This window comes from Mytilus galloprovincialis, chromosome 14 (assembly GCF_965363235.1).
Source record: "Mytilus galloprovincialis chromosome 14, xbMytGall1.hap1.1, whole genome shotgun sequence".
Lineage (NCBI taxonomy): Eukaryota > Metazoa > Mollusca > Bivalvia > Mytilida > Mytilidae > Mytilus > Mytilus galloprovincialis.
In genome coordinates this window covers 40,097,956-40,120,305 of record NC_134851.1, presented here as the reverse complement: position 1 = coordinate 40,120,305, position 22,350 = coordinate 40,097,956, and the positions used below count along the sequence as shown (strand labels likewise).

General features: G+C 31.4%; 1 protein-coding gene and 1 long non-coding RNA gene across 2 annotated transcripts; one reads left to right on the top strand and one right to left on the bottom strand.

Moving 5' to 3' along the window:
* Nucleotides 1-597: 597 nt before the first annotated feature.
* Nucleotides 598-8,122, top strand: LOC143058811 (uncharacterized). The gene is made up of 10 exons (XM_076232271.1): nucleotides 598-873; nucleotides 1,428-1,691; nucleotides 2,313-2,618; nucleotides 3,275-3,607; nucleotides 4,258-4,344; nucleotides 5,387-5,414; nucleotides 5,658-5,697; nucleotides 6,441-6,534; nucleotides 6,728-6,774; nucleotides 7,827-8,122. The coding sequence occupies exons 1-10, from the start codon at nucleotides 816-818 to the stop codon at nucleotides 8,052-8,054; spliced, it is 1,485 nt and encodes a 494-aa protein (XP_076088386.1). The 5' UTR covers nucleotides 598-815; the 3' UTR covers nucleotides 8,055-8,122.
* Nucleotides 8,123-18,070: 9,948 nt separating this feature from the next.
* On the bottom strand, nucleotides 18,071-20,836 carry LOC143059707 (uncharacterized). The gene is made up of 3 exons (XR_012973566.1): nucleotides 20,709-20,836; nucleotides 20,375-20,418; nucleotides 18,071-19,318 (listed from the first exon to the last, which is right to left on the bottom strand). It is a non-coding gene; the product is annotated as an uncharacterized LOC143059707 (long non-coding RNA).
* Nucleotides 20,837-22,350: the final 1,514 nt, after the last annotated feature.

The following is a 22,350-nucleotide window of genomic DNA, read 5'->3' as shown; positions in this document are numbered from 1 at the left end:
TCCTGACTAAATTTACTGAAAATGTAATCATTATTTTAGGAAAAATCATGACATAGCGTGAGTCTGAGTTCTTTGACACTCACATATTGATTGTTTGGCGAGATGTTTGTTTAATTTGACTCCTAGAGACCCTACAGAACCTTTCAACTTCTTACATTACAATAATAAAAAAAGTACGTATACCGGAAACTTGAAATTACATGAATTGCAACTTAAACGAGCTTGCGAGTGAATATCAGGGGAAACGATTTCATGCGAGTTGCACATGAATCTCGTATGAAAATCACATATTTTCAAAAAAACGTTATTCAAATAACATATTAATTTTCAAATTCAAATAAAAAATGATGAACAATACCATTTGTTGTTGAAGTTTAGGTAAAATTCATACAACTTTTCAACAAGTTCCCGTGAAACTCGTGGATATCTAGTTCACATGAAATTCACGTATAAGCTCGTTTGAGCTGATTTTCACGTCAGGTTCTTGTGCGATTGACCTTTGCGAAATTTGCCTGAGTGTGTGAATGAGTAATTTCTAATTTATGTAACTTCTCATTACATAGTCGTTTAATTTAATTTTCATTTTTATAGCTTGTGTACATCCAGGTTCACCATACCGTTCTAATATCATAACGGGAACGACATCAATTATTCCGGGAATAGTTAACAAGCCTCTTCATTTGCAGTGTCCGTTCGCATATACCAGAACAGTTCTGAAAAGAGATGGACTGATCGTAAAAGAGTCAAGGCGTGGTTCTCTAGTATATTCTCTTATTCCAAGGAAAGAAGATCACGGTTCAACGTTTTCGTGTGACATGTATAATTTGGCTGTTCGTATAAGGAGGAAGACCAGTGCTACGCTTGATATCAGTTGTGAGTTCAACTTCAGATTAATTCTTGTATATACGTTTGTCATCCAGATTTTTATTTTTTATTTGAATTTTGTCTTTTACATGTATGTCTGTTAATCATAAGGGTTGCATGACATTAAGCAAAAAAAAAGTAGACAAGGAACAACTGATCATTACGGAGCACATGATTGGTTCATTCCCGGTTTAAGGTGAAGTTCGTGTATCTAGACTTTTAGTTTCAGTGATTAGTATGTTGTGGGCTTTTGTTTGTCTTTTCGCCGTTTTTCGTCGAGCACTGACCCATTTCTATCGCCCTTCTCTCTTTAAATGGTGTGCTGTTGTGAATCAACCGATATGTAATTGTTCGAAACATTTGATTTAGTAAAGCATAGACATAACCATCTATAGAAATCTTATTGGGCAGTCGCAGATCAAGGGTAGGGGTTCTACTTGATTTGTACCCTCCATTTTTTTAACTATCATTGCATTTGAATAGGAACATATGTTTGGAACTCCCTTAAAAAATTGCCGAAGATCGATTAATCAATGCCATTCATATGTTAATTATTTTTGTAGATAAACCGTATTTGTCTATGAACTTTACACCAAACAGTGTTATTGAGGGACAATCTGTAACACTCTGCTGCAGCTCCGAGAGTCGACCGCCAACACTAGAACTATGGTGGAACATGGGACGTAGATTACTGTCTTCAAAGTATGATACAAACGTCTTATGTCATAAAATTATCAATATCAGTCGTGAAGATAGCGGTAGTTACTCATGTTTTGCTGAAAACGAGATTGGAACAATACATGATGAGGTTATTATTACAGTTTTATGTAAGTTTAAAGTTTCAAATTTTGTATAATCGATATTGTTAAATGTGTCTTTTTTAAAAACAATCACTGTTGAACATGTTGAGGATTGCGATTTGCAAACAAAAACATGTCGAGCCAACTGTAGATTCTAAGTCGCAAGGCAATGGAGCTTTCTTCTAATGACTGGTATTTGCCCCAAAAACAATATCTGAATTCAAAGTTACATGTAGTTTTGTTAAAGTTCGGAATTTTTAAATTCCATATTTCCTTTTGTTTCAAGACGGTATCAATACAACCGATAAAGCACACAAACGACCAAGCTTTTCCGGTGAATGTCAAAACAAAAAGGTTTAACAGGTTTAGCTTTGCATCTACCCTGTCGATGTGAAATTTTACCAAAATTCATTCTTAAAAATTAAAATTAAAAACAATCACTAGGAACGAACCATTCGGAATCCATAAATAGTTATGAAAGCTATTGCAATATCAGAGAGCATCTCTCTGAATAAAGTTCTACGTATTACATCGCAAAACAACGTGATATCAAACAAAATTTTGTTTTAGAAATACACCAACCCTTAATGGAATACTTATTTTGATATCTATAAACTTGACGAGTTTGTTTGTAATTCATTCTTTTAGATCCTCCGAATATTCCTGATCAACGCATACATTTTACAGAAACTGATTTGTCACGAACCCTACAGTGTCTTGCATACGGGGTACCTGCAACATATTCATATGGTCTATGGCATCATCTTTCGTTCTTTGGCGAACACATTAGATACTTAAATCCTTCAACTGACGGCAAAGTAACTTTACCGCCAATTGCAAATAAGGTTGAAAGGTACCAGGACAACGGTATATATTCATGTACGGCGTCAAATAGAGTAGTTGATAGTTTTGGAAATAGTTTTCAGACCGGAAAGATCTTCGTTATGTCAAATGGTAAGATGTATTCACAAAGAGCATCGATATGTTTATAAACCATCTGATTCTTTATAGATTGAAACGAAATAGATAGGTGAGATAGAACACTCACAAAAAAACACACACACTTTTTTAGCCAAAGCAGAGTTTGCAAACTCTGTTCGTTAGTATTTCTAGCAGATATGTCATGACACTGACATTCATTTTGATATCTACAAATACAACTAAAGGAGGCCATGCATTCAGAGCTCTCCAAATGATGAACACTAACCCCTTCGTCCCCATCCCTTCAAAATGTTCATAATTTGTTCAAGGATTGCCAAAGGGACAACATTCATCAAAGACTAACTTGCGTAGATACAAGTAACAATAAATTACCATACGACCTTCAACAATGGGCAAAACACATACTGTATATTACGCTATAAAAATCCCAAAACAAATTCAAGCACTTAAACAACAAACTCGTCAATACTTTTACTTATAGATGGAACTACTAGTTTGGTGGGAAAGCAGGACATGTTTAATTAGAACTATTCAGTTTGACCAAAGTTGGCCAATATCTGCAGTTAAGACCATAGATTGCATATTCTGTATAAAAGGTTATATTGCGAGTTCTATATTTTACGTTTTTCATTAATTATCCAAATGACAAAATAACGTTTTTTTCAAAGGACCGCCCATATTTATGACGAAAATTGAACATGAGCAGTATAGTCAACCAGGGAAAACATTTATTTTGAAATTCATTGTATACAGTACCTCAGAGATAGAATCTAATAATGTTAAGAGTGGAAATAAGGATATAACAGCTTCCATACAGATTACACATATTAACAGTACTATGGTTTTCCATGGAACTGAAATATCAGTCGAAACCATGGAAATCGTTTTGAGCTTCAACATATCTGATAAGAGTAATCGTCAGGACTATACTGTAACACTGTGTAATGGTTACAGCAATAGCAGTTTTGTAGTAAATATAACATCAGGCCCAATCGATATAGGTAAGCTTCATGTGCTTCATTTATAAAAAAGAACTAATTTGTTTTAATATTTAATTTAAAGCCGTGCATATACATGTACATACATATTTCTTTCATTGTTTACGTTTATAGAATTATAAAATTAACCAGCATAAAACAAATAGGTATGCAAGAAAAATAAAGAAAAAGAACACTAATGCTTCGCTGCTTAGTAGAGATTCAGAATAAAATATTTATTTTTCAATAACGTAGTACACTAATTGTTTTTATCTTGCACTATTATATAACACTGATATTTTGTTCTGATTTTTTTCTGAAAAGGTATTCTTTGATATCTAAGAAGATCAACATTGTTTATACGCGGATCGCCTATAAAACCAACAAAAATACTTTGACATATGTTTTGAATATGACGAATTTTTCGTCCGTCCAAAAAATGTTTCATTGCAGAATACATTTTATTTAATATCAGCAACGTACCACAGACATATTTAAAAATCCAACTGTTAAGTGTTTGTGTCATTGCGAATAGGAAGATAAACCTAAAAGCTTCAAAAAGAAACAGTACAACTAGTATTAACCATATTGCTTTAGTCGATATATTATTGAATAAATGTCTTACAGTAACTATTTTATAGAGTATTGTTACATCATTTATTTTATATCTTTAGAAGAGAAGAAAACTGGTGAAACAAAAATTGCGGTACTTATCTTGGCAATACTTGTGGTAATGTGTGTCCCAATTACAGGAGCAGCAGGTAACATTCATTAGAATAACAGAGTTCTTCTCAGATTACTTTTTACATCTTTGTTCTCAGATCTATTTTTACAGCTTTGTGTATAGCGGATCGGACGCATTACACAGTATTATTGTCAACTACTAGCAGAGGGTCGATACTACTTCTGTAGACCCAATCATCCGATTATGTTTGATTGATTTTTTGGTTGGTGAATGTCCAGTGGCAAATATTACAACATGTTAAGGGCGATAATTAATTCTACGTCAGGCATAGATTACCCTAGCTATATTTGGCAACACTTTTAGGAATTTTGAATTTCAATGCTCTGCAACTTCGTGCTTTATTTGGCTTTTTTTTATTTATTTTTTTTAACTTTTTTGGATTCAAGCGTCACTACTGAGTCTTTTGTAGACGAAACGCTCGTCTGGCGTATATACAAAATTTAGTCCTGGTATCTATGATGAGTTTATTTAGCATTAAACAAACAATAGTTAGGCCCTGTGATATAAAACCTATGGGATAAGGGTTGGAGACATTTGGTTAATTTAATAGGGAGAGAAACTTTGCCTTATCTACATGTAAAATTTAAAAGTGAATAAATTGCAAGAATCGAAGAATATATGATTTCTAATTTGATTTTTTTTAAATGAATAAGAATAAAGTGTCTGAATAGGGTCATTCATTTCTTTTTGACACTTTTTTCTAATCCTTTTTTTTTTTGTCAATTGTATTCCATTTTGCATATTTTGTTACCTCTATTATATGTACATGTACTCTGTCCAGACTCTCACACTTGATCAATATTCAAACTGGTGGACTGTTGACATTTAAGTACGTATTTCAAAATATTGCCTGCGCAACAATAAATGTTTCGTCATCGTCTATTTTTTAAGCCTTAATTTTCAACTTGCGTTTACACACCTACTGATATACATATTTATATTGATTGTTTGATTTATTGTTGTTTTACGCCACTGTCAGTACTATTGTTAGAAAAGAAATCCATAGATGTAGGTTTGGTCCATGCAGATTTAAAATGCACTTTAATATTTTATTACAGTTTTCCTGGGAAGAAAGAGAAACAGAAGGTAAAGTGGTAAAAACCTTGTCAATATAATTAGCTTTTTTCAATCTATAGCATTTTATTGCACCCTTTCTGGAAAAACATATTCTTTTTCCTTTTTTTTTTTTACAACTCCCATATTTTTTTTTTAATTTTTGCTCCTCTGTCTCATTTTATGTATTGTTTAAATCCTTCAAAGTGTTCTTTTGAAAAATAATATTGTTGGTGTACAATTCGTCATGTTGGTTTTGATTTATACTTTTTTCAGAATATCAGAGAATATCTCAGAGTTAGAGTCAATAGAAGGAAAACTTTTGTCATTTAGAGAATAAAAAAATCCAAATAATTTTTGAAAACAAAAGGACACCAATATAGCTCACAATTACTCTAGATGAATTATTTCAAAATATATTAACTTTTTGATTTAATTTGTTTCTATAGCAAGTGTGTCTCAGCTTAGTCCTTATGTGTTCTTTTACACTTTGATCTATACCAAATGCCAGCAAGAATATTCAAGAAACACACATTCCTGACAGTGAGTGAGCTGAAAAAAGTATGTCATGTGAACCCGAGTATGTACCACAAAACCGCGGCGAATAACTGTTATATTTTATTTCATTCGCCAGTCGAGTATACCTTTAAAACAAACATATGTTATAAGAATATAAAATTTCAATACTGGTATCTATGATGAGTTAATTTATATTATTGATAGAAACAGTTTCTTTGAATTTGTTGGTACAAGTACTACATGTAAATGGCGAACTCCGCGATATTATGTTAACAATCGGTATATGTTGTTATCCGTGCATTTCTGATATAAGTATGAAAATTTTGCACTGAATTTCATAGCACAAATACGAAAAAGGAGGGGTTACTAATAAAGCAATATTGATGCGAAATCTCTTTAAATGATGCTACAAAGAAGAATTCAAACGGGCTAACAATCAGCCTCCTTTTTTGCTATGTTTTGTTATGTTTCTATTTTGCATTTCAACTTTCAATAGATCTGTATCGCAACTAATGTAATGTTTTCATTCTTGTTCTAGGACAACCAGTGCCTGTTGAAAATATTGTGTATCAAACTGCAACTCAGTCGGTAGATGTTCGACCAACACCAGTTCAAACTAGTGTAGAAGTTTTTGGTAAGGAAATTCTAGACAAATAACTAGTCTTTCATATTCATTATTGAATATTTATTAATGTAAACTGCTTAATTGATCATTTTTCAGGTTGTACAATTCGTCAATTTGCACATGGAAATATTTGAATTTGACAACGTTACTCAATATGAGAAAGCGTTCTGCATTACAGCACAAATCATTTAATTTTTTTCAGATTATAACCGCAGCTCATATATACGAGAACAGAATTCGGGTCCATTGGTAAGATATATTCGAGTACTAAGCATTGTATTTTATCGTTTTTATCATAATCATTATTATTATCATTCCATTTTACTGAATAAAAAGAATTAAAAAACGTTTGTAAAGTTATGACATGACTGCCAATACGACAACCAAAAATACCTAAGCACAGAGTTGTAATCAACTACGTATGCAAGTCACCGTGCTGCCTTCATTTATGGGCAACACATATTCCCTAAAGTAAGATAAAGACATTTGATATAATCAAATACAGGTCACTATATGGCCCTCATTAATAAGACCTTTTCCGCAAAGAAAGTTATATTTAAAAACAAAATTACTGAAAATATTTCAACCTCGATTGTGGAAAATGTTCACACACTAGGTGTGAATTTAAAATAAATATGGTAAGCACCATATTCAATGTCTTATTATTAAATTGTGGATAGAGTAAAAACTCCACTCAACGTAAAATCTTTAGTTATGTCAGGCACTGCGCTTGTCAAAAAAAATGCTTTAACCAGGAGGCTAGGAACGCTCGGAACCAAATTCTTACAAAAATAAAAAATAAATTACTGAATAATGCAAGCTTCAATACTCAAAAGGCACAAATCCCTTCACCTCAAGCATTTGCCGTGTTACTCAAGTATAATTTGTGGATCGATACTAAATCTGAGGGGCTGAAGAATTTTAAAAACTGGCTTGACATACATGTACTGTACATTTTGCAGTCCACAAATCATACCAATCAGTAAATAAATATACAAAATATTTTGCATATAGGTTGCTGTTTTCCGTCACATGCCTCTGAAGGGATCCTTCAATAACAATATCAAATGCTGAAAAGGGATAAAAAAAGACACGGGGTGATTATTGAATGTTGATCTTTGTATGTCTATGTTATTATTTTCTCTGTTTTCGAAAGTGTTTCAAATTTACATTACGTGCAAAAACATGTTGAGATTTTGACATTTTCGTACACTTTTCGTATCTGCAAAGTTTAGTTTGTCTCACTGGAAACCATACTTTCATCTTTTTTTTTATAGTATAAGGTGTCATTTGTGTTTCAGACAGGTCAGTTATATTATGCAGACGTTATTTTCCCTCCAACTTCGACACACGATGTTGTGCATATCATAGGTATTGAGAACAGAACAGTATACACCGATGTGACTGTTTCAGGAGGAGCCACAAGTCTCGTCGATTCCCGTAATGTAACGAGTAGTGATGAGGAAGAAGAAGACTTTGTTGAAATTCAGGGTCTAAAGAATTTTGTTGACAAAAGAAAAGAACATTAAATTTGCAGCAATTTGTTAAATGAAATGTATCAAACAAATTGTAACACTGTATTTAAAAAAACATTTGAAAGTTTATTATCTATTAAATGTAATAACTTGCAATTTAGTCTTGTTCAAAAAAGAAGGTAGAAGTCTAATATTTTTATCTAAATGAAGCAGTAACAAATATGAATATAAAAAAGAAGATGTGGTATGATTGCCAATGAGACAACTATCCACAAAAGACCAAAATGACACAGACATTAACAACTATAGGTCACCGTAGTCTGTTACGTCTGACACGCTGAATTTTAACGTTTTGATAAAAGTTCTCTCAATATTATAAACCATTAGTAAGAAAAATGTTATCAAGTTTTAATTATATTTAGAAAAATTCTACTCTATCTATATATATATAATTCAATTTTGGATGTAACGCGTCTTCTGATTGGCTGACGTTATTTTGTTATCAGGCCATTTTGTTAAACTACTGCGAAAATTTCCCGGTTCACTGATGTTGAACTGCAGATATTTCATTCATATTCAGAACGTGAACAAGATAGTTCAATTACATTTTGCGGGATTTTCTGTCCAAACGTTAAGCTTCTGATCATAAAATATTTTGATAAAGTAAATACTGTTTTCTTAATGTTGAACTGCTGATATTTCATTCATATTCAGAACGTGAACAAAATCGTTCAGCGGTTAACTTGTATCATTTATCAAGATACTTATAAAAAATTAGGCGATGTGATACTAAAATTGTAATTCTCAACCATAGACCAAATGGCATATACGTTGACAATATGTTTACCGTACAGTAATCAGCAGCAAATAAAACCCATACAGAATAGTTAGCACTAAAAGGCCTGATAAGCACAAAAATGAAACAATTAAAACAAAACAATTTCATGACCTGATTAATGTACAAAACCATAAACGAAAAAGCAAATATGATATACAGCTACAAACGACAACCACGGAATTACAGCATGTACAGGCTCCTGTCTATAATCGACAATATTTGAGTTTGAACTATATCTAGTAAGCATCATATTGTGTTATCTATTTTGATATATACATTCCTTTTTAGTATTTGCAATACCGGGGTATAAACTAATTGAAAACAAACTTTGGCATAATGCGATAAAGGCAAAGACAAGCTCATTTCGTTTGAATTGTGCTGTACATGAAAAATTGCAAAAATAAATATATGATAATATAGTTGTTGATGTACAATTATAAATTGGAATTTCGGTCCGCAATGCATTTCAACTTCGTACTTTTTTTGGTTTTTTTAAACATGTTTTTATTCGAGCGTCACTGATGAATCGTTTGTAGACAAAACGCGCGTCTGGCGTAAGTGTAAACATTAATCCTGGTATATATGAGTTGATTTATTAACAAAAGAAAATATACTCTTAGTGACTTTTATAAAAGTTTAATTTGATTTATCAATTTTATTTTGTTTACTGGTTGTGAGACCCCTAAGAAAAAAGGAATGTAGACATTCTTATGTAACTTGAACATGTTAAAAGTTTTACAGATTAAATTTTGACAGCTGTAGAGATAGTATCCATGTTTTTCTTATAATGATGAAGATGTTGCACATGAAACTTACACAAAACAACACGTGCAAGATATTAACAATTCATCTTAGGTTTAAAATGTATGATTTCGAACACATTAAAACTGATTTTTTTTTTGTTGCAAATTCTTCATGGTAAGTTTTTAACGACAATTGTGATAGACATGTTTATGCATATATTTATTCTAAATATCTAACTTAAAGTTAAAAAAAGCATTATATCTTACAGATTTGAACCATGGTTTAGTGGAAATTGAGAAAGACATATCTATGTTTATATTGATTAAACAAATTAACTGAAGTAAAATTTATGATATGAAACATATAAATGTAAATCAATTAGTGCTTGAATTCCTAAAATCGAAACTCCAATTGAAAATTAAGATGAACATGTTTATGTGTAAAGCTATCTAACAAATCAAATCTTTCAAATATAAAGTGATGTTTCCAATTTATGTTTTGAACTTATGTTTCTTCTTCCTAACTCTATGGCAGCTGAAAATTGATAGAAATAAAACGTATAAATCCATTGGTATATGTTTATCTAGAAGCATTTAAAACTGTATGTTAAGCAAACAAATCGTAGCAATGTCCGTGTGTATGATTTTTAGCTTAATTTGTATGCACTATGCTGGTTCATATGGTAGTTCAATTGGATCCGACGTGGAATCATCTCTTCAGTGTTCCAAATATCATTTTGAAGAAAGAATACTTGAAAAACTTGTTCGTATAGAACATAAATTGGAAATATATGACGAAAAAATGAAAACTTGGGAAAAGTTAGTTCCGTCAAACCTTGATAAAATTGACGATGCCAAGAAGAAAACTGATTTTTTTTTAGAATCAATGCGGGATACACTTAATCAGGAGCATATGCGATTAAATGATTCCTTTCTCGAAACTGTTGACCAAATTTATATTCAATCGGAAAGTAAAGTAAAGAGTGTTTTGGATTCGGTATCGACTAAAATGGAAAAATTCAACGAATTTCAGCAAAAAAGAGAAAATGTGTTTGACAAATTACAAGCCACTCTCCAACAAGAGAGGACACGATTTAACAAGGAGAAAGTACAACTTAATGATTCCTATCAGGAAACTGTTGAAAATATATATCTCCAATCGGAAAAAAAAGTGAAAAATGTTTTAGATTCATTTTCAACGAAATTCGGTGAGTTCCAGAATAAAAGTGAAAATGACCTTAAACGTTTACAGTCGAATCTCCTGCAAAACCAAAAGCAATTTAACCAGTCGATTTATCGCCAGATGGATAAGGTCGAAAGAGACTCCAATGAGACGAATAAGATGATCCAAAACTTTATTTCGGAGCAAAAAGACAGTATGTATTATTATTTTCATCTAAATATCGAACGGTACATATAATTATGAATAAACGCTTTATAATATCACATTTGCGCTTTTTTAAACGGATGTGTGTGCTTTTGTATGATACATGTGCGCTTTATCCATATTTCAATAAATCGATTTAATTCAATATCCTAAATAAAGTACATTCATACATCTATATTCAGCTTGAAGTTCCCCTTTTCTTTCTTTAGTTGTTGTGTTACTTTCCCACTGACCAATACCAACTATATTTTTTTGGTTAAGTTATTTACAAGTTCATGAGAAATTGAAAAATTGTAGATTCCTCGGTAAATGAAAACTAAAAGTAACTTATGTTTATCTTTAAAGTGATCAAGCTTTACTCTACTTAGTTTATCTTTGTGAAAGTAAAATAATCTACATATACCCATAGTAAGTTTAAAATCTTTTCCAAAAGATTAAATTTGAGTATAAACAAAGATATATATAATACAATAACTTCTTTTTAAAAAAAGATAATTGATTTTGAATTTTTACATGCGATAACGCCTTATAAACAGACGCTTACATTGCACTCGCAAAAAGAAAACAAAACGGGCACTTTTTTTTATGATTGTTTAATTATCTTCTTGAATCGATTCAACATCTGTCAAAACAGGAAATATGAGTTTTAGTTTTCGAATTTTCTACAAAGGTAAAAGCCATCAATGTTTGATCCTATTAATTGTGTTGTTTCTAAATCTATCCAATAGGGGATCATTTAACAACTTGCAGGAATCTTAAAAGTTGGTTTACGCCATTTAGTTAAGCAATTCAAACTGGATTTGTTTTCTCTCGATAGATTCATGACAAAAATCCGCCTTAACCAAAATGACGTGGTTAAGAGCACCTAACTGTAATGGGAGCTTTATAATAAGCAAAACACCTATCGTAAAATTCGCTATAAAAGGTTCTAACATGACAAAATGAAATACCTGCATTATGACAAAATGATAACCAAACACAAAATTGGCAGAGAACATCTGATATGACCAATGACAACTACTTATATGCAGGCTACTCACAATCGACAGGAAACATACAAAATGTGTAACACAAAATACGGCAGCATTTTGAGGTATTCCGACTTTTCCCCGTTAATTTCATTCAATTTTATCCTTTTTACACCGAGATTAATACATATCACACATCTATCAAAACTGATTAAAATTACTTATTATTTATTTGCAATTCTAATGCGATAACATTATTCCTTTTCTATTGCAGTTGGTTTGTGTGCATGTTGTTTTGGTGGACGAATGTTTGACTCAGGAACAGTTGTTAAATTTCAAACGACCAAAGCTTCTACAGGAAACATTGATCTTGCGTCTTTCCAGTCTACCGGAAAATTTACCTGCAAAGTTTCTGGATTTTATGTGATATCTGTAGTTATTATGTCCATTACAGATCAAGCACAGTATGAAGTTACACGTAATAATTATCGGATATTAAAAATAAATTCACCGAGATATGTCCAGAATTGGTATACCACCTCTTCAAGTGTGGTGTCAACAAACTTAGACGTAAATGATACTGTTTTTGTAAAAACGTTAAGGGCGATGACAATTGCAACAGGACCTGTAGAATCGTGCATTTCTATCATTAAAACATGAAATTGCATACATTGTATACAATTAAGGTGCAAATGGTAGATACTGATACTTTGAATCTCTGATATAGGAAATATGTATGACTGTAGGGTCTTTGCATCGTTAATAAACACATTTTTCTATAACCAGTTGTTTGCATGATACGAGTTACGTTCTTCTTATATTTTTATGATAGTATAATACTAAACCCGTAACGGGAGGGATTGTACTTGATATTCATATGATGAATACATAATCTTTCAGTCAGTTTAATTGGGGTCTGGAGCTGCAGGCATGTCATGTCAGTAACTGCTAGTAGTCCTTTGTTAATCTATGTTTCATTGTTATTGTGTTAAGATTTTTTTGTTACCTATTCTGACATCGGACTCAGACCTCTTTTGAACTGAGTTTTATTGTGCTTATTGGGTTTTCTTTTCTACATTGGCTAGCTAGAGGTATAGAGGGAGGGTTGAGATCTCAAGCCAGTCATAAATGAGGCTTCTGCTTCATATTCGAGGGTATAATAATTTTCAAACAACTGTTTATTGTTCACATTGAAAGGTTTTGCAAATAAATGTTCTATATTTAACCAGATGATTGATTGATTAAGGCAACAGTAGCTGTGTATACCGCTGTTAAAACAGTCCGTTGTTTTATTTCGGCCGTTTGGAGTCGTAAATATTCAAATACTTGTACTGTTACAGTATTGTACATAATGCCATTTGTGTGTAACAGTGTCTTTAATACATTATTGACATTAATTGCACACAATAGCAATAATAAAAACATGTGTTATACGTTCTAAGTATTTCGACGTCAAGTTTAAATCTCTTGATTGCATCTGTGCATGTTTATAATCCGATTCTCCGAGTTTCCGTAGGTGTTAAAAATAATATCACCAACAGCCTTCGCAATGTTTAATAGCCAATAGAACAAAAATACTGTGAGCAAAAATCCATAAGCTAAAAACAAACCATTAAAATTTTAATTCATTCAGTCTGAAATTATGCCAACTGATATACATAAACAACATTATTTAGACTGGTTGAAATATGAATTCATAACCATGATACAGAATATTTATGAAATCTTCCTCCTATGTGGGACTTTCACATGGAAATGGGGGCATTTCGGTTAAGGAAAGATATTTGACAAGCACGGAGCCGTTTCTTATGTTCCCAATAACTTTGATATTCCTCTTAACGCGTATGAGTCATCAGATTTAACGTCCGCAATCTGACCGGACGGTATTACCACACAATACAACGTCCTACTTCAATATACATGCGCTTAGAGTTATACTGTTTGAAGGGAAAGTATAGAGACACATTTCATACTCTAGGTAACCCTTTGATGTTATAAAATGAAACTGTTATGACTACCATGTTAGTTTAAAAGATTGCATCCTGCAAATCTGTTCTCGCGAAACATTTGTTGAATAATCACTGTCAAAATTTTTCTAAAGATAAGCGTTGATTACATTTTTCCCTATGTTTTATATCATCATGAATAAAATCCTTTTGCATCGAAATTAGAAACAAAAACTAAAGGCTCTAAAGAGCCTGTGTCGCTCACCATGGTCTATGTGAATATTCAACTAAGGACACAGATGGATTCATGACAAAATTGTGTTTTGGTGATGGTGATGTGTTTGTAGATCTTACCTTATTGAACATTCTTTCTGCTTACTATTATCTCTATCTATAATGATTGACCCAGTAGTTTCAGTGGAAAATGTTAGTAAAAATTTACAAATTTTATGAAAATTGTTAAAATTTGACTATAAAGGGCAATAACATCTTAGGGGTCAATTGACCATTTTGGTCATGTTGACTTATTTTTAGGTCTTACTTTGCTGTAAATTATTACTGTTTACAGTTTATCTCTATCTATAATAATATTATTAAAAAATTATGAAAAATTTAGAGCAGACAGATCTTCACTTGATAAACAATTTCAGATTTGCTCTAAATGCTTTGGTTTTCGAGTTATAAGGCAAAAACTGCATTTTACCCCTATGTTTTAGGTTTAGCCATGGCGGCCTTCTAGGTTGGTTGGCCGGGTCACAGGACACATTTTTTTAAACTAGATACCCCAATGCTGATTGTGTCCAGTTTGGTTTAATGTGGCCACGTAGTTTCAGAGGAGAAGATTTTTGTAAAAGTTAACGACGACGGACGACGACGGATGACGGACGCCAAGTGAGCTAAAAATGATATGAATACCCACGAAACATTTACTCATTCTTTAGGCTGAGGAAGAGGGAAAAAAATACCAACCTCATAACATACGTTTTTTTTTAAATCACTGAAAAACGAATTATGAAACAAGTCAAACATTGGTTTATTCTAAAACATCGTTAACGCAGCCCAGCTTAATTAATGTCAAAATGAATTCTAATCCAATAATACCTTATAATCTTCTTACCTTTCCTGAGCTGATGATATCATCCCAGTTTTGTGGAAGACCTGTTGGTAAGGTTTTAGGTTTCTATTTTGTTTCTTGTGTGCTATTGTTGGTCTGTTTGTAATTCTTTTGGCCATTGCGTTGTAAGTTTGTTTTCAATCTATGCGTTTGGAAGTCCCTCTGGTATCTTCAGCCCCTATTTTACATAATGATTCTTTCAGCTGTTGCTCCATTAGATAGTTTCATGAAGGAGTGAACCGGTTTGGAACCTGAGTACTGCGCTGGTTTTCTCTTGACTTTCCGTAGTATTAAAGGTTTTAGGAAAGTTCGTTTTGCTTAGTGTTTAGTTAACTATTTCTTTTTCGACTAGTCTCAAATTTTTATATGTATATTTTTTTAATGTTTTGAGTTTTGTTGTTTCAATTGGGTTTTTTTTTCTTTCGTTTTTTTTTTTACATTGAGTTGTCAGTTTATTTTAAAATTATGACTTCGAATGTCCCTTTGATATCATTCGCCTCTGTTTTGGTAAGATGCAGTCTTGTATAAAAAAAATAGAAGATGAGATATGAAACAACTTTCCAACAGATCTCAAATGACAAAGATAAAAGTAATTATAGATAAACGATACGCCTTAAACAATGAGAAAAAGTAAAGGCTTAATGTATACAAACAATTTCGAAAAACTGAAATTTGACAGACCTTCACATACGACAACGTCTGAATTACAGGAGCCTGACTTTTTTTTAAAGGGTATAGGATTAAAACACAATGTTGACACCAATACCCCAATTCCTTTTACCTTATACGTATCATGTCTGTTTGGTTTGCTCACAGAGTGTTGTCAATATAACTTAACTAAATGAAACTGTCATACAACTGAGAGGTTTAGCTTACTATAAAACCAGGTTTAATCCACCATTTTATACATAACGTGATGCCCCTACCGAGTCACAATTATGACAAAATGTTTTCAATGCGTTTGATGTGATTTGGCTTTTTATTTTGTCATATGATGAGTACCTTTCTAAATTGTCCTTGGAGTTGAACACATTCCCTACTCCATACATGTATCTTAGTATTATGGGTCAAAGAGTGCATCATCTTTAATTGCCATTGTTTTTGTGTACCAACATTTGCATTCTAGAATTGAAAACTGTTCTATGAAAGTTTTTACGAAATGATAGCAAATGCTCACACATTTTGCATGAGGTACAGAAGAATCGATATTAAGCAGTTATTATCCTAATGTTAGGATTTTACAACATTTCTTTGCGTTAGCCTTTTTCTGAAAACATAAATTATATAGATAAGAATATCTTTAAAATTTAAAACCCTATACTGCAAGCAACACCAAATAATTAACACTATTGTTTCTTATAGTCGCCGTCAGCTGAAATTCGTAGCGGTTATCGGTAAAAATAATCTAAACTATCAATCGCGTTCACTCGAGATATAGTTTTTCACATTCCATTCATAAATCGCAAAAAGAAAAACCACTACTGACCTACCTTTTAAGTGATCACACTGTAATAATCCTGACCTTCACATTTTCCAGAATATTTTCCATTGTAATTCCGCCATCTTCGTTTCTATGAGGATCATTTGTTTACATATGACATTCGTCACTGTACGCAGTTTCCTGAAATGTTCCTTTCATTGATGTGATAAGGTTTCCCGCGCTTTATGCAAATTTTGTGAAATTGAACTCCACGGAAACACTTCCGGTAAAAACAATGGCTGATTCCACCATTCAAAATCGTCTATGAAAAAGTGTAGGTCAGGATTATTACAGTGCGATCACTTAAAAGGTAGGTCAATAGTGGTTTTTCTTTTTGCGATTTATGAATGGAATGTGAAAAACTATATCTCGAGTGAACGCGATTGATAGTTTAGATTATTTTTACCGATAACCGCTACGAATTTCAGCTGACGGCAACTATAGGACAGATATAGAAATGATAAGGCGATGTTTAACATGTTCATGACCGCATACACTTTCTCGTGACCAAGGCTATAGTAATCAGCTGAAATTTTTTTAAATTATCTGATTGGCTTGAATGAAAAAACAATAAACACAAAGACATAAGAAACAAAACACCGATATAGGAATCTTGCATTTACTTGCATTACAGTTGAACTATCGTATTGATCATGTTGATGAACTTATGTTTTGCGAGAGACTTGGTAAATGTCAATCAATTTCTGTCACGTAGCGTGTTCATCTAAGTTACAAATCCCTTTTTACATGGTGATATAAGCGGGAGGTTTTGCTAGCCATACAAGCAGGTTCAACCCACCATTTATTCTTATAAGTCTGTACAAAGTCAAGAATATGGAACTTGTTATCAAATATTTCGTTTCTATTTATGTTGACGTTTGCTTTTGTTGCACTTCAGTGTTCCTGTTGTTCCTTTTTTTAACTGTTATATTTGATGTGTTTTCCTCAATTTCGTTTGACACCCGGGTTTGTTTTTTCTTCATCAAGTTATGACTTTTGAACACCTATATACTACCGTTGCCTTTATTTATCAATCAGTTCACATCCAATGTAATTAGTTAATAGACAAAGTCAAAATATAAATGACGACATGATATAAGTCAATAAGTTATGCGCAACTTATTAAAAACAAAACCAGTACTAACATCTTATATAACATAAATACTTGAATTTTATTCAATAACAACCTAATGCAAGACAATTTACGTTTTCTCACATCTTTTAACAGTAATGAGTGTTCTAACATTTTTGTTATGATAATATAATTATACGTATTTCAATCCAATAAAAAAATGAAATTCGTCTTTAAAGGATCTTGTCTTACAAAAAATACATAATCTATCTTTCTTGTCAATATTATAATAATATACTTGTTATTTTACAATTCTGCCAAAAAAATCTCTCTTCGAGAAAAAAGTATAAAAAAAAATTTGCGAAAGAGCAATAGAGATAAATAGTTCAACTGATGATTTGTCTTCTATTTTTCGAGTAGGTAAATTGGTTTTAATTATTAATCATTGAATATACCATTTATTTCTTCATTTCTAAATCAATTAATCTGTCATAGCATAACCTAGGTTAATGAATCTTTTTTATGATATGCTATTAAACGTGATTTGACATTGTATTACAGTTGTTTACTTTTATTCATTAAAATGTCAAACTGCATTATGTTTCCTCAATGATACAAATGTATCAAACACTTTTATTTACAATCGACATCAATGAGTACAACTGACTGATTGCCGCCTCAATGAAACCCTTTATTTTCAATCATAAACATTTTAAATTTATATAGTTCACGTTTGTGTGTCTTATACATTTCATTAATTAATTGACCCCACAAAATTCTGGTCAAGCTAGTTATCAAGGTTTAAGAAACAAAGCACAAGGTTAAGGCAAATTCTTCAAACTTAAAAAAAAACAGTTCGAAATAAAGAGAATAAGACTTAATTGAAATACGAAATACGAAATATTTTATTCAAGAAAGCTCAACTAGGATCATATTCATTTAAAGCATAGATACATCAAAGAATAACATTTAAACAAGGTAACTAAAAGTAATACTACACGTTTAGCAAAATAGTATGTGTGCCAAGGGGAGTAACTCTAATATAAAAAAAAGATAAGTACATTGTAAATAGCAAACAATATATTTCATACTTTTATTCTAAGTAAAAAAAACACATGTTAAGGTACTAAGCTTTACTTTTGCATACCTCAGTGTCATTACTTAACAACCACATAAACTGGGAGTTAATATGTGTAACATTAGTAATGTTGTTTTTTTTAAACAGTTGTAGACTTAACTCTTGTCTTAAGTGAGAAAATTTTGGACAGTTTAATAAAAAAAAAATGTTACTCATCTTCCACCAAATTAATATTACAGTTCTTACAAATCCTATTATCTATGGGAGTTCCTGATATAGTGTAACAACCAATTTCAATATGAAATTGATGACTAAGTTATTTGGTGCGACCGAAATACTTTTCTATGTTCACCTTCATTAGGAACGTTGAAACAAAACATATCAAAACCTTATGATAATATATTATTGTGATATCGATAAATCTTTGCTGGTTGATTTCAATGTATTTGTTTGCATTTTTCTTAAACAGTATCAATTTCATTCTTTCTATGTGAAAATATATCAAGATCCTCAATTTCAACGAAATCTTCGTCGTCAGTGTTTAATTCATTTAGTGTATCGAGGACACCGGTCTGACCATTTGTTAAATCAACATCAGCATACTCCGTTTTGTTTCCGAGTCCTCTGATACGCATTTCATTGCCGGGTAAAGTAGAACTGAATGTTATATCTGCATAATTCAACTGTCTTCTCTAAAAAATAAAACAAAAATGAAAACAGCATTTTATTGTGGATATGTAATTTACTGATAAAATGATTTTCTTTTTGAATAAATATGGTTTAATTTGGTTGAATACTCTGACATAGAGCTTATTTGTGGCCATATTTGTTCAATTTCTTCCAAGTGTATGGTAGTTTTTTCACTTAGGTCTTGAATTGCTTTTATTTAAACTCTACATAATTTCAGCAAACAACATTCTTTCTTGGAAAAGCCGATTTACATTTGTCTTAAAACTACTACCAGACAGACAGTTCTATTTTTTTGTTTTGGTGCCGATTTCGTATCTTCGATAATACATGGTGATTTTAACTTATAAAAAAACAGTAATTCCCTCTGATTTTGACAACATCATATTTTTTAAGTACAATGTATCAGAAAACGACGATTCAAGATATTTTAATTTTGCTTTCGGTCTCAATACTTGATTCAATAGTTTGAAAGTGATTGATAATTACAATATAAAAAAGAAGATGTGGCATGATTGTCAATGAGACAACTGTCCACAAGAGACCAAAATGACACAGACAACTATAGGCCATCGTACGGCCTTCAACAATGAGCAAAGCCCATACCGCATAGTCAGCTATAAAAGGCCCCGATAAGACAATGTAAAACAATTCAAACGAGAAAACTACCGGCCTTATTTATATAAAAAAAAACTTTTAGCTTGCAGCAAAATTGAAAAAAATGCAATATTACTGCTTCACAAATACCATTCATTCAATTAAAATAATATATTATTGTTTGAGGTAAAGCAGTTGTTTTTGATAATGTGTCTATACTCTATTTTTTTTTTTATTAAATGTGATTTTGTTTCATTGCATATATTGTAATCTTAAGATTTAAAAATAACTTATCAAAACACGTACTTTGAAGATTTTCTAAATTTTGCCTTTCTGAACCATAAACACTAATTACAGACTACTTACTTTTGCATATTTTAAAATAAATGAAAATTGAAAACACATTAGCAGTTAGTAATTGAAACACGTAGACATTTTAGAGTGCAAGAAAGATCATAACTTACCGAATCCTGGAACCTGTTGCTGAACCTTTGCGGTCTTTGGTTTTCTGAAGAAAAATAAACTTATTAAGAATATATTTTTTAATTGAAATGTATATAACACATATGTGTAGTTCAACATGTCACTTCAATATAAAAGATCATAAGTAGATTTAAAAAATCTTTCCTGAAATTTACAGTTAAATCATTCAATATCACAAAAACCGTGTCTGAACGGCAAACGTCATTTTGTTAAAAAAAAAAAAAAAAAATTAGTACCTGACATAACATGCACGAGCTTAACTTGATGCCAAGATAAAATGGTTCCTTAATCTCCTAGAATGGTGAAAACACGTACCTTCATTAGTTGGACTACTTCTTTGGCTGTTTGAAACTGTAGCACTTTTTGACAGAGTACTTCGTTTTGTGGCTTCAGTGTATCTAAATGCATTAGACTGGTAAAGTACATTATCCACAGCTTCTGTACTATCTGTAGTATATGAAAGTGTTAATTAGACGATTCAGAATATAAAGAGGAATCATGGGTAGTTCCATTGTTCGTATCCCAAAATGAAAATAACGTATAGTCATTGGTTGAATTTCCATTGTTTATGACATTTTCAACCAATCACGACGTTTTGGTGTACACTTTTGAAAATATTACCAAGGATGCATTAAATTCTGAAACTGCAAATTGAAAACCTTCAGATCAAAGAGTTTACACTCATTATTATCAACTAATAATTTCTGGCAATTTATGTTCATTGTTCTCCAAATAAGAAGTTTACTATATTAACTTGGACATGAAAGGCAATGTAATTTTTTACTGTCAATCTTGATTGACGTAACAAATCAGATGCTATACTTAACTGGCGAGGGATTAAGTTTCACAACTTGGGATATGGGCTATACCTTTAATTCTTCTTTTCGTCAGATTGGGTAAATATCCTAAACAGCCTCATCTTCTAGTGCATCCCGTGTTTTAAAGGCGATTATTTGATCAATTTGTTTTTTCTCTATAAAATATTTTCCGAACTTTTTGTGCGTTTACATTTTGGTAACCATTTTGTCAATGATTCTATAACTTATTTTACAATACCTTCATTTCTTTCATAACATTTAAATTGTTAACAGTAGTGAATATAGTAAATGTTGCATTGATGATGTACTTATAAAATATGAAAATCAGTAAGACTTTTAACAGTTTTGTGTACTTTTCCTAGTAAAAGTGCATTAAATTATTTTATAATATCTTCCACAACTTCTATATCATCATCGGTTGTTTGTATTCTGAAAGAGAAACATTATATCTTATAATAACATTCTGCTGTTTCTTATGTAGATGCAAAATTACTATACTTGTTTAAGATATTAAAGCATCGACATAAGAACTTAACTCACATATTTAGGTAGATGGGTGTTTTTCGCGGTCTTGAAATGTGAAAACAAATCGTTCTACAACTTGAATGAAATGTGTACCTTTTGATAGATCTGTGTTGTTTATGAGCTATACTTGTTATCTAAATGTAAATGGGCTTTTCATATCTTATATTTACAACCCGTTTTATATAATTATTCAAAATTATGTTTGTTTGTATTTTCTAACGGTTGTTATTAAATCCATTATGACATGTATAAAGCTGTCTTACTACTGTACTTTTATCGAAAGTACTTAATGTAAAAAATGATGACGTTCTGAGATAAAGTATTGATATATAAATATAATATCAGAGAGAGAATAGAACGGGCTCGTACCTTTTATGCTTTAATCTGTTAATCAATGCTGTAATAGAACAGAAAAAAATTAGAGCTTCAAAAATCATTTATTCTTACACATGGCATTTGTATATCAACTGATGTTTCCGTCAGAGTATAAAATTCAAAAAAAATCAAACAAATTTCACTCTTGAATATTATCATCAATTCCTTAAAGTTTTAAAAAATTTCAGTCTGTAGCTCAGAAGATAAAAATTGTCACTTATAATTAAAGGTTTATGATC